The sequence below is a fragment of the Aptenodytes forsteri genome, unplaced genomic scaffold, assembly GCF_000699145.1.
Source record: "Aptenodytes forsteri isolate BGI_AS27 unplaced genomic scaffold, ASM69914v1 Scaffold53, whole genome shotgun sequence".
Taxonomy (NCBI): Eukaryota; Metazoa; Chordata; class Aves; order Sphenisciformes; family Spheniscidae; genus Aptenodytes; species Aptenodytes forsteri.
The window spans coordinates 6,482,056-6,497,646 of record NW_008795909.1 but is presented as its reverse complement, the minus strand read 5'-3'; the positions used below and the strand labels follow the sequence as shown (position 1 = coordinate 6,497,646).

General features: G+C 43.8%; 1 protein-coding gene across 1 annotated transcript in view; it reads right to left on the bottom strand.

Moving 5' to 3' along the window:
* Positions 1 to 15,591, bottom strand: part of CADPS (calcium dependent secretion activator) — a 238,364-nt gene that overhangs the window by 53,943 nt on the left and 168,830 nt on the right. The window contains exons 19-21 of the mRNA XM_019473420.1: positions 15,097 to 15,114; positions 5,106 to 5,212; positions 3,843 to 3,851 (exon numbers count right to left, since the gene is read on the bottom strand). Of these exons, the coding sequence (XP_019328965.1) occupies positions 3,843 to 3,851; positions 5,106 to 5,212; positions 15,097 to 15,114 (134 nt within the window). The remainder of the gene's footprint in view (positions 1 to 3,842; positions 3,852 to 5,105; positions 5,213 to 15,096; positions 15,115 to 15,591) is intronic.

Sequence of the window (15,591 nt, the reverse complement as noted above, 5' to 3'; positions counted from 1 at the left end):
TCTCCTTATTAGGGAACCAATTACAAAAACCTATTTTCAAAAAGCCCAAAATAAAAAAAAAAAAAAAATCTACGGCAAGCCTATATTTTCACAGAGGCAGGAAAAAAATATATCTAAACTTGAAAATCAAAAAATATCAGTGAAGTAACTCATTCTCATGCACATGGGTCCTTAAAATTCACTGTACGGGCTCTCCGACGTGACATTCACATCATACATGGCTCAGATGTGAATGCTGCAAACGCATGCATGCGTGTTTAGTAATCACTTCTGGCTGGGAACATGCAATATGAGAAGTGCTGTCGTTAGGACCATGTGCTGTCATTCTGAAGAGATAGGAAATTACTCAGGGACTTAAAGGATCTAAGAAACAGCTTTCCGGCACTTTGCAAGAAAAAGAAACCTCTAGCATAGGCACAAGACTGGAGATGAAACAGGAAAGACTGGGAATAGATGAATCAGTTCGAAGAGGAATTGCCAGTCAGGGAGGGGTATTTTTTGCAGATTTTAGCAGACCTGAATAAGCAGAATGGACTTGCACTTTCTCAGGGTTCAGTTTTGATTCACTGATGAAGAACTGCACTGATGTGCAGAGCACAACTCCAGCTGCTGGTTCACTCAGCCATGGAGAGGGAGCAGTGCCGCAAAACCATGTTGCTGCCATGGACCCCTTTAACGCTTCCTATTTTGGCCTGAATTCTCAGCTGCCAGTGATATCGGCAGGGGGTCTTTGGCACTATTTCCACTCCTTCGTTCCCTCAAAATATAAAGCAGACTGACATTGCCCTGCTATTATTCTGCGAGTTGATATAAAACTGGTGTGAAGATGTGGATAGGTTGGACATGGCACTGGGCGTTATGTGCCCAGAGCACATCCAAGATGTTAAATAACCTAAATAACCGAATAACCCCCAAATTAATCTTAGTATTGGGCCCGTCCTGTCGTGGGGGTGAAGATGTGGATGAGGTGGGCTGTGCTGTGAAGGCACGGCTTCGGTGCGCCCGGGGGCCGGCTGGGCAAATGCCATGCCCGGAGCAGCAACACCAGCAGGTTACGGTGTCCCTGTGGTCACGGCATGGGGAGAAGGCGGCTACACCGGGCTCCTTCACCTGCAAACTGCCCCCAGCCCCACGCACGTGGAGGAAGTTGTCGGGCACTGCTGCAGCAACACCTGCCCTGGGGTGCTTGGAAAGCTCAGGGGCAGCGGTGATAGTGGCCCTGGGCATTTCCAGAGTTGTTACTCTGGAAAAGCTGAAAGCGAGGGAGTCCGGAGGGCTGAGCGAGGGCTGAGCACACGTGGTAAAGCTCTTCAGCTCTTCCACCCACGTCTGGCGCTGGTGTCCAACTGAGCATGTGGCCGGACACCTGGGAGCGCTGCCTCGGGCCGTGTCGCACCACTGCAAAACCACACAGGAACCAAAACCATCAAGACTCAGGTCTGCTCCCAACGCCTGCTCAAACCTTCTCCCCAAAGCGCAGGTGGCAAACGAGCGGATGCTGAGCAACGGGTCTGCGGAGGGTCCTCTTAAAATTAGCAGCACTCATCTGTGGTTTTCAAGGCTGCCAGGGCTGTCCTTGCACTGACGCGGTTTCTCTGGCTGTGCCTCTGCCTGCCAAGAGCCTGCCACGCTGTGTCCCCATCGGATACTGCCCACAGGTCTGCGGGCAAAGAGCAATCGCTATGAAGGAGCAACGGCAATCGGCATTTGGGGGGGAAGGAAAAGAGGAGAGGCCAAAGAATATCTTCTGCAGCAAATCCCAACATCAACACTTCAGAGTCCTGTAATAAAAACCTGCTTCCATGAAAAAGGAAAAAAAAATGCTATTTTTAAGAGAAATTATGAAGAAAAGCATGTGATCATTTGTGGAAAAAAAATATGCCCAAACCAGTCACAGTTTCCCTTTTGCTGGAAAAGTCAAATTTCAGCTCCATAAGTCTCTAACTTATGTCAGGATCCTCAACCTCCTCCTCCCTAGTCTCGGTGAGCAGGACCTTCCTGCAGTGGGAGCGGTAACACCATACTTTGAAAAATCTCCTTCAAGATGGTAACATTTCATTTATTTACCATCTACTTACCTGCTTTGCTTAAAACACAATGTAAAGGGGAAAAAAAGTGTGCTTTCTAGCCAAACACACCTATTATTGTATATTTTACACATGGATACACATGTATATATGTATGACCTCAAGGAGTTAAAATACATATATACATATACACATACATATACATAGAGAGAGAAAACAAGTTTAAAAATAGGTGAATGGCATCGTCTCTGGCATTTGTCATCAGTCATCCAGAGGAAGGGAAAGGGAGCTGGGAGACATCTGATGGGAAGAGATGGCACAATGACAGAGACCTCCCGCTCTCACAGAATACAGACGAAGGCACACGGTTCCTGCTGCATTTCTGCCTGCGCTGGTTTGCTTCTCTCTTACAGGTAGGACAAACCCAGCTGACTAGACTAGACACGGTACTTCTGTTGTAATGTTTTTTGAATATTTTCCATGCTCTGAGTATTATTTCCTGGGTTCTCATTAGCGAGTCTGCCTGGATGTCCATGTGGGGAAAAAAGGGGCATGTTTTAATTGCAAAAACTGTTGGTTTTCAGTAAATTAAGGCATTTCTTCAGTAAGTGGTGCAATTTAATTTTCTGCTGAACATCCAAAGTAGACCAAAGCGTCGCACCTCGCAGGTCGAACCTTCTCCAGGTGAATGGACAACATGTCAAAAAAACCCACCTGGAATAATTTGAAAAAAAAAAAAGTGCAGTACCTCAGCAATTCTCATTGCACAGTGAGAGCATAATGTGGCTACAATGCATAATAAAAATCAGTGATAAACCACCCAGCCTCTTCTCTCTCTTCCTTTGGGTGCAATTCAAAGTGTGCAGAGAGCTGGCCAACTGCCTGTACACTGCTGAAATGCCACAGCCACCCTCAGGACAGGGATTCAATAACGTACCGACAGTGTGCCGGGCTTCTGGAGAGAGATGAATTTCACCCTTCCAGGTCACCATTCAGAACAAGGGACCGGGATGGCTCCTATCTGTGTTGGCATTAACCTTCTGTCTCTAATCAAAACCTTGCGACACAAAAGATGCCGGAGAACAGTTTTGAGTCTTCCTCCTGGTGAGGATCTCGGCAGCGTGGCTGGCTGAACGCGACCGTCCCTGTAACTGCTTCCTTCAGAAGTCTACTATTTTCAAAATGACCTGCATTTTAAAAACAGCTCCTTCCCAGCTGGTTGTACATCCAGCCTGTGCTGGTGATGAGTGGAATAAAGCACTTGTCATCCTTGGACAGGTTATCACAGCTCATGCGCTAGCGCAGCGCTCTCGAGCACCCCCTCGCTTTTGTAAAAATGAAGTTTATTTCACTCCTCACCCCGTATATTCTCTCTCTACATATAAATACTGTATATCCAGTACAAGGCACATACAGACAAAACCAGAGGAAGACCACTACCATTCTAGGCACTCGTGTAGTACTTAGTCCGTCTCCACTACAGTGTACTAGAGGTCGGGTGAATGCAAAACGACAGAGGTAACAACAGGCTGAGGAGAGAGTCCAGGCAGGTAGGGTTGTGTTGGGATGTAACTGCAGCGCTCGTAAAATATACCCATTGCTACATGCATGGACCGGACTACTATGCCACATTTACCCTCCTGTGTCAGGCTACCAGCTCCGCAAGCAGCCGACTCGAAGTTGCTGTTACATTCCTCGGTCAAAGTTACGGAAGCGAGGGCAACCCGGGTAAAATCCCAGTAGGAGACATGGCACTGAGAGGGCATGCACGAAATATGACAGGAGTGACTCGTTTCATTCGGTTTAGTCACATACCTCTTTCCCCTGCCAGGATCATCCAAGATTGAATGAACAGTAGAAAAACAGGGAGGAAATTTAAATATGCAATCAGGCATTAGTTGGGTGTTGTGGATTGTTGTGTATTATCAATAAGTTAAATTATACTGCAAATTTAATATACACTGGAATGATTTTTAGGTGATTGTGAAATTATTTATCAAATGCTCTTAATGCAAAATATAGTGAGTATATATATATCAATGGGAAGGAAAAGAGAAAATAGTGAATGAGTGTTACATTACCTACAGTCATAAACAATAACTGTTCACTCTGAATTTTAAAACGATTAACTTTTCAATATGTATCCAAGAGCACCAGATTTTATAGAGAACTCAGGGCTCAATCCTGCAAATACTTACACGGGTACGCAACGTCACTTGCTCGGGCAGAAATGTCCCGATGTGCTGAGAGCGGGACTACAGCCAGCAATGTCAGCTGCCTGTGGGGTCAAGTGTTTCCAGGATCAAGCCTCATGATTTTCTGGTCTATATCTGACTATGACATGGTTTCAGTGGTTTTAAAACATGAATCTATCTGTTAAAGTGCTTTGAAGAGTTAAGAGTAGTTGTATTAGGCCTTAGATAACCCAAATAATGAGTAACAGAGAATAATTCATCCTAACCTCCGTGACTAATAATTGAGGTATTCCCAATAAGCCAAGGCGGAAGAGGCCAACAGGAAACCAGGTGAGTTAATCATGTACCGCAGGGGCCCAGGGAAACCCCTGGAAACAATTTGAACGCTCAGAAAGGGACAAAAAAAGAATTGTTTTGTTTTGTGGTGGTTTTCCTTGCTACAGCTCTGAACAGCAGGAGCGGTAAACTGCTGCAGGGACCCCGCTAACGTTGTCTGGAGACACAAACACATGACATTATTTGGAAAGATGACCTTTCTGAAAAGTGGACAGGCTTGCTCTTCTATGTAGTCGGTGGCGAATATATTTGGCCAGATTCGGCTCCTGCTGGCGCTGTACGAAAGGCTGCAGACTGACGTAGAGGAGAGCAGAACTTAATTAATTCCTTCTTCAGCCCTCCCTCCCCTCTGCAAAAGCAATCTCCCTGAACTGTACTTTGCCTTCATCGCACTCGAGCACCATTACTTAAGAATACTTTTGGCTTTTAAAGAAGATAACCCAGCACCAGTTGGGAAGACATCACACAAATGTACAAAGCTCCTAGGAAGCCACCGGAGCCTGCTGAAGACCTGGGGGACACGACCTCGCAGGGTGCCGCTGCTCACCTCCGCATGGTGTTCTTCGTTTTGCTGTAGGACTTCAATTACCAATTCTGCCAGACGTATTGTATCTTCTAACTTTTTAGCCGGTGTGACTAACCGGCCTACATTTTCTGTAGTACAAGAACTCGAGTTAAAAGGGAGGCAGGATGAAAAGCTAGACGTACAGTAAGTTATTTTAGAGATTTAAAAAAAAATCCCATAATATTCTACAGCTTTAAAGATCTTTTCATGCATATGTTAAATGCTTATATAATTAGTACTGAGCAAACCAGAAAGCCACATTCGTTATTATACTATGAAAATACAGTGCTCCAGCTCCAAATTTCACAATACTGTCAGAGTTGTTTTGCTTTATGGTGAGATGGCGGCACTTTATTAGCTCAAATAAGAACATCACATTCCCTAAAGACAGCATCTGGCCACTAATATACGAACAATATGTATCCTTCAATGTAGATGATGCTATTATAGAAATCATGTCTATATTATTTTAAAATTCTTTTAAGAAGATCAATTCAAACAAATCTGTCTGTACTTTTAATAAATTGTCAGACTTGAGCAATTTAAATGTCACCTGCTACTGAAAGCGAAAATTGCATGTCTGCCTTGCTCCAGGATTTAACTCCACAAGTGTCAAGGAGTTACGCATGCTGGAGGGAGTGGAAAGTGGTAAATCCACCGGGCGTTCGTAGGTAAGATTTATATGGGAAAAGAGATGCAACTTTACAGCAAAAACCCCGCAAACAAACCAAAGAGTTTAAATCCTGGAGCTTGGTGTTTAGCTATATTGAGCTATTTTGCAGCGTTTTCTGAAGACTTTTAAAAATAATTAAATTATATTATTCTAGGTAATTTATATTATTAATAACATATTAAACATCCGAGGTGGTAACAATCTGGAACATTTAGAGTATTTAACTAGAAATAATATAGAGAAAAATAAACTAATTTCCACTGAATGACAGAGCTGGCCGAGTGCACCCGAGGGGGTTTCTATGAGCTGACCCCGCGGCTCACGTCCCTGAGGTGTTCAAAGTCTCCCTGCCATGCTCGCCCTGAGGAGGAGCAGAGCAGGAGACCTGCTGCCCCGGAATCCACCCATGCTGCAGCACGTCACCACGTTAACTAGAGACGTGTCACCCTGGGTGCCAATCCTGGCTCTCTAGTGCAGCTACGGCAAAGAACGGCATCGCACTTTGGTAGCTACACCAGCCAATTTATACCTCTGCACCGATGTATATTTTGGCCTCTCCATGATGTTAAAGCTGGAGATTTCATAAAGGGGAGAAGTACCAAAAAACCAAAACCAAATAGCCAAATCAATCTACTGCAATTAGCAGTGTACAACAGACCGTATGTGCCCAACCCAGCAAAATACTAGCTGTGCGTGCACTGAAGGGCCGTTACTAGTAACCCCCCTGGGATTTCCAAAGGAGCCCAGCTAAGGCAGCAGCTTGGGTCGTGCCGACATGCAAGGTGCTCACTGGGCATCTCGCTCCAGCCTTCTGCACACACTTGTTTTTTGCTAGCGTTCAGGTCTTCCTTACTGATGGGACAGGAGCTTGTGGTTGCACACAGGTGGCACCGCTCTGCTCTCCTGGGTCACCTGGGGAGAAATCCCTGCCTTGCTGAAGGCTCAGTGCACTTCGAGGACTTAATCCTCCACCTCAAAATCTTGCCCACTCCTGGTTTTCCCTGAATACCTGTTCACAGGTAACAAATTTCCCATGAAAAGGAAAGCCACATTTTTCAGAACAGCCACATTTGAGCGGCCGAGCGAGGGGTACACGGCTGGTCTTCAGAGGAGCTCAGCAACCTGGTCAGCTGAAATATGGCATTGCGGGTGCTCAGGTCGGCCGAGAGATGCAACGTGGTAAAGCACCATGCAAATGATCTCTACGTTTTTGCTGATTTATGCCACAGAGAGGGGCCTTGGGGGTTTCTTCTCCAGCTTCCCTTTCATTTCTTGTACCACTGGAAACAAAAAAATATCTGCTTCTCCTTAACATAATTTATTGGGCAAATACTGAAATTGGAGAACTGCTGGTTAACTCCTCATTCTCTCTCCTATTCAATCCGGTGCCTCATTGACTACAAGAAGGAGAAACCTCTTCCTTTTGTGCAAAAGGAGTCCAAAGACACGTCCCTTAGTAAGCTCTGGTTGTTTCTGCACCTCCGAAGCCAAGGGGAAGCTTTTCCATTGATCAGAGCAGCATCAGGCCCATTCTCATTTGCAACACTGATCTGCTCTCAGATACAACTAAAAGACAAAAGTGTTAATAAGAACAACTGCTCAGAGATGCTGTCTTTAAAGAAAATATTGATGCTTATACAACTTTGGCAGCCAGCAGATGTCAATCTTAATTTTTTTCCTTCTTATTTTAAATATTTCCCTGGTTAAGTTACTATACATCAGAATATTCTGCTAAGATAGCTGGAGCACTGACAGTTACATGAAACGTATACGATATACTTATCAAACATTTCATCCAACATCATGTAAAGCTCATACATATTTATAGTTTTCATGCAAAATGTTATGCAACAACAATGTTATTTTGTGCTGACGTTGATATTTGAAAATGTTGCATATGTCAGACATTGCTAGACAAAAAAATGTGGACATTTTGAAATAAATGCTACCTCTAAATCTCTAAAACCTACCACATCGCGCTAGGTATTTTGTATAAAGCTGCACATGAGAACTAGCTTTCTACTACTACACAAGCAACTGCTAGACTAGAAAACCACTAAATAAAAGGAAGGAAGACTATTACAGTACTTGGCGGCTGTTTGGCCATGCCTTTGAGCATATGATTTATCATGTTAGTCTGCGTTTGAGGAGGTGGTGGTGGCCCAGCCGGTGGCTTAGGCTTGGACGGACGGGCTGCTTGTGCATGACGGAGAGAGACGCCAAAAGTAAAGAGACAAATGACTTAATAAACAGTGACAAAAAGATGGAAACTTCGAAAGGAACATAAGCAGAAATGATCAAATACAAATGGAATAAGCTGCTGGGTTTTTGCTTATCGGTACTTGAAGTATCACACGGTAATGACACCATCTGACAACACATATTCTAGAAGTCAGCAGATTTGAACATCCTACGGTACTGTGCAATCAGAAAGTTAAAAATTCAATACAAGTATGAAACTGCACTTCATGCAGCCACGTGAGGAAACTGAAATAGGGTAATTCAGTTAAAACTCTGGAATTCAGAAAAGGTGAACTAAAAAGGATGACTTTAAGCCAGCACCCCAGTGCTTAGGTACATTTAGCAATAGAATAATGAGCCACAGGAATTAATTGCTTTGCAAATATCAATTACACATTTTAGAATTAAACGTCACTGTTGGTTAAAGGGAGCTATAAAATATTCTTGTGCAATTTAAACATGTAAAAAAATCTGTCACTTAAAAATGTGTGGTTCCTGATCGTTTCCAGCTCATTTAATTATTTTCAACTTGGAATTCTAGTGGCTTTTATATTCTGGGTTGAATCATATATAAAAACTTGCCAGCTCTATCAAATATGTTACTTGCTATTCCAAATGTTAGAATACTGCAATCAGGACTTGACCCATCTGTCATATAGTTTACAATATCAGCATAGGAAAAATTCAAAGAAAATAGCCTTTCCTTTTACATACACTCAGAGAATAAATTATATACTGTGAATATATTAACACAATAGTTTCTATTCCATATAATAACAGTTTTTAGCAGCATTGTGACTATTTTTAATAATGCCATTTGCAAGGAATCTGGCATATTTATCTGGACATTCTATTGCCAAAAGTCCTTGCCATTTTGCTTGCATTTTCCAGTGGGGAAAAAAAAAAAGGGTTGGCTTGTGCAAAGTAGATTTCTGATTGCTTTTAATTCTCACAGAATTATAACACTTATCAAAGTATAATAAAGAATACTCGAGTAAAGCATTAGTTAGAGAGTATGACTTAGGTTGGTTCCCCTCTGCATACACAGAGATAGATATACATATGTACATAAACACACATACAATGCGCACAGGCACGCGCGCACACACACACACATATTTTTAGTCTTTTAAGCTGTGTAATGATTTAATTCAGACTCTCAGATTCACGCTACTGGTTTCTGGCTTTTTTTTTGTTGTTTTCTGATAACAGGAAAAGCAAATCTATTCGCTCATCTCTGGAGTCATCCTGATCCTTGTTCAGTGTTTTCCAAGGGTGGCTTTGTCCCCAGAAACAAACCTCTCAGCCTCAAGTGACAAAAATAACTGCTTTTTGGGCATTGGCCTAATGGCTTTCACTCTAATTTAAAACATAAGCAAGAATTCAATTTGGCTACTCACTGATGGCTCCCGAGCTCAATATGTAGATGTAGGATGAATATGTTACTGCCCAGCACTATGGAGAGCAGTTTGTGCCAAGGTCCCCGTGTGGGAAGGGACCGTGGGGAGAGGGGACCGCACATCTCTTCCCACCCGCATCTGGCAACTGCGTGGTGGGAACCCCTTGCCACCCAGGGGAGTCTGTCGGGCTCCCAAGTTGGGAGAGTCAGAGAGAGAGATCCTCCTAAGAGCGTCGAAGCCAGGGGAAAATCGCATCCCAGAATTGCATCCCACCGCGCCTCTCGGCACTGCGACCCTCAAGCACCCTTAAATGTGAGTCCAGCCCCTGCATCACCAACAGCTACGCACTGAAAAACAGATTTCAGACTTCACGGACATCCAGACCCCATAGCGTCGAATGGGCCTGACTTGTGCAAATGTTTTCTGCCCTAGAGAAAAGTCATTACCAGAGAAGGAAGAGGAGGAAGAGGCAAGAGATGCAGCAGCACCGGGACTTCACAAATCGCTAGTGCAGCGTGTACAAAACAGCTTGGAGGAGGCTCCTGCTGTGCAGTTGCCAGCACAGTGCCCCGGGGTGGCTTTCACTTCTCTGGGAGGCCTGCGAGAGATCCCCCCCCAGCGCCTTACCCCTGCTCCTGGCATCTCCCTGCCGCCACCGGCTCTTGAAAACAAGCTTCCACAAGGGATTACAGCAAGTTAAGCAACAAATTCTTGATGTAATTCTCATCTGGCCCAATCTGCACAAATATTCAGCTCTTTTGTTCATTTAAATTTTTCAGACCCAAAACCAGGGCTCGTTCATTTAAATTTTTCAGACCCAAATCCAGGGCTCTTGCACGATGGCTGCAAAACCACCTGGAGCTGAAGGAGAGGAGAGGAAGAGCTCTCTCCCTTTCTCGGGGCACTGAACACCTCATGAGCCCCGACCCACACTTTTCTTTGTTGCCTTCTTATTGCAAGAAAATTTAAAAGATTAAGGTCTGGCTAAGAAAAGTGATTAATATAATCCGTAAATTTAAATACAAATGGGGCCGTGACTGCAACGCCCTGTGAGGCGCGGGAGTTCACGTGCTTCTCTGGGTCCAGGTCTCGGAGATGATACGTGAGGTCCCTTTCACGGGGTGTCTCGGCTCCTGCTCAGAGCGAGGGAGATGCATAATGCTGGATGGGTTTTACGGCACTTGCCAGCGATCAGCTGCAGCGTATGTGGCAGGTTTTGTTTCACTTTGGCTTTTCTTTCTTCCCGGTCCTTTTTCTTTCTAATCCCTCGCCACAGCCAGTTTAGCATCAGAAATGCTCTTGTTATTTGTTGCTCAGGTGTGTCAAATGGGTAAGATTTAAACACCTCTATCACTGAAATCAGAGGCAGGAGCAGCTTCTTCCTTACTAACAACCTGACAAAGTGCTTGCCCGGACAAACTTCTGCCAAAGGTTTTTATGCTTTTGCATGATACTTGCAAATAGAATACTTGCAGAAACTCAAATTACTTGGCAAATTCTGGGGTTGTGCTTGCAATAAGCTTCAGCCTACAATGAGTCTAACAGGTATATTAAAAAATCTGTGCTACTTTGGGTATGTATATTGTATACAATTTAGTGTGTGTGACCCTTTACGGACTGGAAGATTTTCAAACTACATATTTCTAACTCAGCATCATGACTTCTGCTAGGTGGGCTACTAACATCAGCAACAGTGACAATTACATTTGCAATAAGAGAAGAGTATTGTTGACTTTTCATATTTTTTAAAAGCATAGCCACTGACTCAATGGTTTCCTTGTAATAATTAAAAATATATGACCCATGCCAAAGGCTTTGGTATGTAAGTGTTATGTGTGCGTTCATTTGCAAGCCAATCATGAAAACAATAAAAAAGAGCTGCTGTTCTCAAGATAACTATAAAGAATAATGGACTTAGCCTGAGGACGAGGCAAAGCAGCCTTTTATTATATTCGTGAAATGAATTTGCATGTATCTGAAAGGGACTTCAGTGATGATATAGTTTTTTCTTTCAAAATAAGATGTATTATCTTAAAAGTAAAAAAATGCAAGCCAATCATGAAAACAATAAAAAAGAGCTGCTGTTCTCAAGATAACTATAAAGAATAATGGACTTAGCCTGAGGACGAGGCAAAGCAGCCTTTTATTATATTCGTGAAATGAATTTGCATGTATCTGAAAGGGACTTCAGTGATGATATAGTTTTTTCTTTCAAAATAAGATGTGTTATCTTAAAAGTAAAAAAAACATCATAGAAATGTTTTTTTTTTTCAATTCCGAAAGAGACTCTAATTCAGCTCTCAAAACTCAACATACTGAAAAGAGAAGCGACCTCCTGACTTTCTGATGACTATTCAGCCTAGTGAGGAATTTTTGCATATCTGAATTATATCTCATGCCTCAGGCAGCTAGTTGCTCTGCAGTTGGTAAGAGGCTTGTAGAAAGATAATGGCACAATGCAGATCTTTGTGATTTCTGAAGCTCTTGTAATAACTTTGATACTGTTTTAAACACTGCCTTTGAAAGGGCAAGAGGAAATCTCGAAAGCTGCGTAACGATTCTTCGTTAAACACAACTGAATGCCATTTCAAGGAATGAAACAAATAAAGCAGCAGTTCAGCAGCACACAAATACAGGTTGTAGTCATGCCTGAGTTAAAGTGCATGATTTATTAACGACTTCAGTCTCCACTCCCGCATACAGAGACTGATGTTTTCATACATTTTGCATCCATATTTATTTGGGGAATGTAATATTTGCATCCATATTTATTTGGGGAATGTAAATTTTTTTTTTTTTTTAAGCTTTGTGGTTTATCACAAATGCTGGGAGTGATTGCCTAGCAGCGGCTGGGCCGACAAATCACACAGGACCTCTCCTTGTCTCAGACCAGGTTAATTAACAGGCAGCTCAGCCCCTAGTGCTTCAGTGCACTTGCTAAGAGTTACGGATATGTGCACAGAGCTTCCCAGGCTGAGATCCAGAAATAGGGAAGGCGAGTGACGTAAAGTGAGCATGGGGACTGTGACAAGGGCCAGTACGAATGCCTTGAAAAATGCCACTGCTTCTTCACAACCTGTTGTATCGTTCTAGTCAAAAACCGACCTCTTCTGCACCCGCTTCCTTGGCTGAGGACACTTTCCACGCCTGCTGGGGCGAGCGCTACGTGCAAGATGCTCCACGGCCGGTGCCAGCTGAGGCTGACGCAGCCGAAGCCGCCGTGCTCGGTCCCTCTCCTACGGGTGCACCCACATCCCCAGCCTGACACAGGCACCTGAGAGATATCTGCCTCTGCACGGGCACCGTGGCTACCACTCGCTGCTCTGTGGGCAGCACTGACCCCCTGCACTGACGGGGTTTCAGCTTTGCACCCACCCCGGCACCGCTACCGGGTGTGTTTTTGAGGGAAGTCAGGCTTCCCTGCCAGCCTGGCCGGGAGGGACAGATCTGGGGAGGATGGTGCACACCAGCGATGCAGCGTGGTGAGATGCTGCACCTCTGGAGCCCTGCTTCCCTGGACAGGGGCTGGGGAGGCTGTGGGACAAGCAAAAACCTGGCATTTTTGGATAGCCCAAGAGTAGCTGATTTCCCTTGGTGACACAGCAATAGGACTTCAGCAGGTCCATCTGCTCTCCAGTTACTTTCTGCTTGCAGTCCGTGCCCCATTGCTCTGCTGCCCTGGCACCAAGCAGCGAGGCGAGAGGTGCCTCCATTCCCACGTCTCCTTCACTTCTCATCTCCGTGCATCAACTCAGCAGTACCACAAGAAGCCTCTCTTTACAGAGACCAAAACCAAATCACAATATGAGAAATACTCGGTCTGAAAACTAAAAAAGAAGTCTTATATTAAACATAATCAGCTGTCAAACTGACAACTATCACCTTGGCTGGCACCATCTCTAAAGCTGCCTGTACCCAACTCCAGCAGTGCAAAGTGTCACTTGTGTTCCTGGGATCCCTCCGTGCCGTGGCACTCCAACACAGTGCAGCACATTTCACAGATCCTGTGCTTAAGGGATGGAGAAGTTATTCTTTTCTAAAGGAACGATGGATTCCCTACTTATATAAATAAGCAGACGAACACTTATTAAAAGGTTGCACTTATTAATCTGAGTGTTAGTAGTTTTGTCTGATTAATAACTAAAGCAAGTAATTAATCTTTAATTGTTTTAGCATAGTGTTCTGTTTAATGTTCTCTTTCAAATCAGTAGTTTTAAAGCAAGGCAAGACACTACACACTTTTCAGGAGAAAGGATATCAAAGGGTGACATTTGTGTGTTTAAGAAGTTGATGTTTTCAGTATCTTATTTTTATTCTTGCTTCTGGCAAAATAAATAAAAAGTCAGGCCAAAACCCAGTCACTTTTGACTCCACTTAAGCTGAGGAACTGGTTTCAAGTTGAGTCCTGCTGACCTTGCCCGAAAATTTTTCATTTAAGACAACGGGAGATTTGTGGGCACAAAGCAGCAGAGTCGCAACTCTCTGCGTCCTTTCACTCGCTCCAAGCATCGAGAAGAAGCAGCTTTATTTTTAAACGAGCTGGGCCATAGAAATGTCCTTCTGAATTTCTAAACTGTAAGCACGTGACGAGCCGCTGCCAGCAAGCACGATGCTCAGCGCATTTATTGTGCTCAACGCACAACAGCCCGCGCTCACTTTAATCCGCTGTAGTTACCAGTAATAGCTGGGATTGTTCTATTTGCTATTTGTTTATTTGCACCTCTCGTAGCTGTAGGGAAAAACTATTCTGCATTTTCTAAATATTTATTGCTATTCAGAATTAATTTTAGCGTCATGCAGTCGCTCTTGATCTGGGCCAAATTTGAGCTGCGGAGGCCTGGGGAAGCCAGGGCAGAACCGGGCCCAGCCTCTTGCACTGCTTTTTAAAAGCAATTTCCCTTTGGAACAAGAGCTGAAATCAACCCGATCCCCCCCCCCCCCCTCCCTCCCCACCAAACCCCCTCCCCTCCCAAAACAGAACAATCTACTCACAAAAAGAAATGAACAGTTCAGGTTTCAAGGACTTTCGAACTAGGACTCTGCGATACAACAGAAACGAGAACAGGGGCTGCAGAGCTCCACCATCCCTTCTGAAGAGACGGGCGCTTGAGCTGAGCCTTTGCCTTGTTACACGTCACCACAGGTTATAAACGAGAGACAAACACGACTTCTGTCCCACCGGATCGTTTGTTACACATTAACAAAAAAATAGAAAAAAAAAAAAATTAAAAACCCAGTCCTCCCGTCAGGGCATAAAACAGAAGATATGATGAACAAAAATGGACGTTAGTTTAGTTATAAATGTGCTTGTTAGGTGTGTTAAATTAATGGCCAAATCACCAACATTTTTTCACCCAAAATGAAATGCATTTCTTTTGGAAAACAAGACACTTTCTCTTTACAAAAAAGGCTAGATTCTCCTCTAAAACTGTCTCCTAAGAAGATACTATATTTCTATAAGGTATTTCTAATCTACACTCTACTCTAAGGAAGGAGGAAAAGGAGATTACGTAGACAGCACAAATTAACTCCTTAAGTATTAATGCATCTCCATTTTCAGCCTGAAGGAGTACATATCTTAAGGAGCTATGAAAAAATAAAACAAAATAAATATAACTCAACAGTCCTAGCAATTTATAATGCATATACAATTGTTCACCTGCGTCCTTTTGATTCTCTATATGAAAGAGAGAAAGCAACAAGGAGAGAAAAGAGAGAAACAAGAACAGATATGCAGGATTAATGAGCAAGTGGACCGCACAGCCCCCCAGTTATGCGTGATATATGACATTTGAAAAGAAGAAAAGTCGCCCCGTCTCGCCCCCCACCCCCCTCAAAGCATGGGGTTACCAAAAGAAGCTCCTTTCACGGAGGTGAAAGAAAACAAAAAAAAGAAGCTCCTTTCACGGAGGTGGAAGAAAACACTGCACAAATAGAAAGAGAAGGCGAGCTCTGAGGACACAGAGGGGATCTCCGAGTGACAGCGGGGCTGGGATGTCCCCTCCAGAGCTCGGTGCAAAGGACAAAGTAAAAAAATCGAGGAGGAGAGCAAGTAAAGTGCATCCTTCCGCTCGAGAGCTAACAGACAGGAGACATGTAAGATCTGATGTACAGAGAAAGGACAGCCTTATACGATCTTATACACAGGATTGGG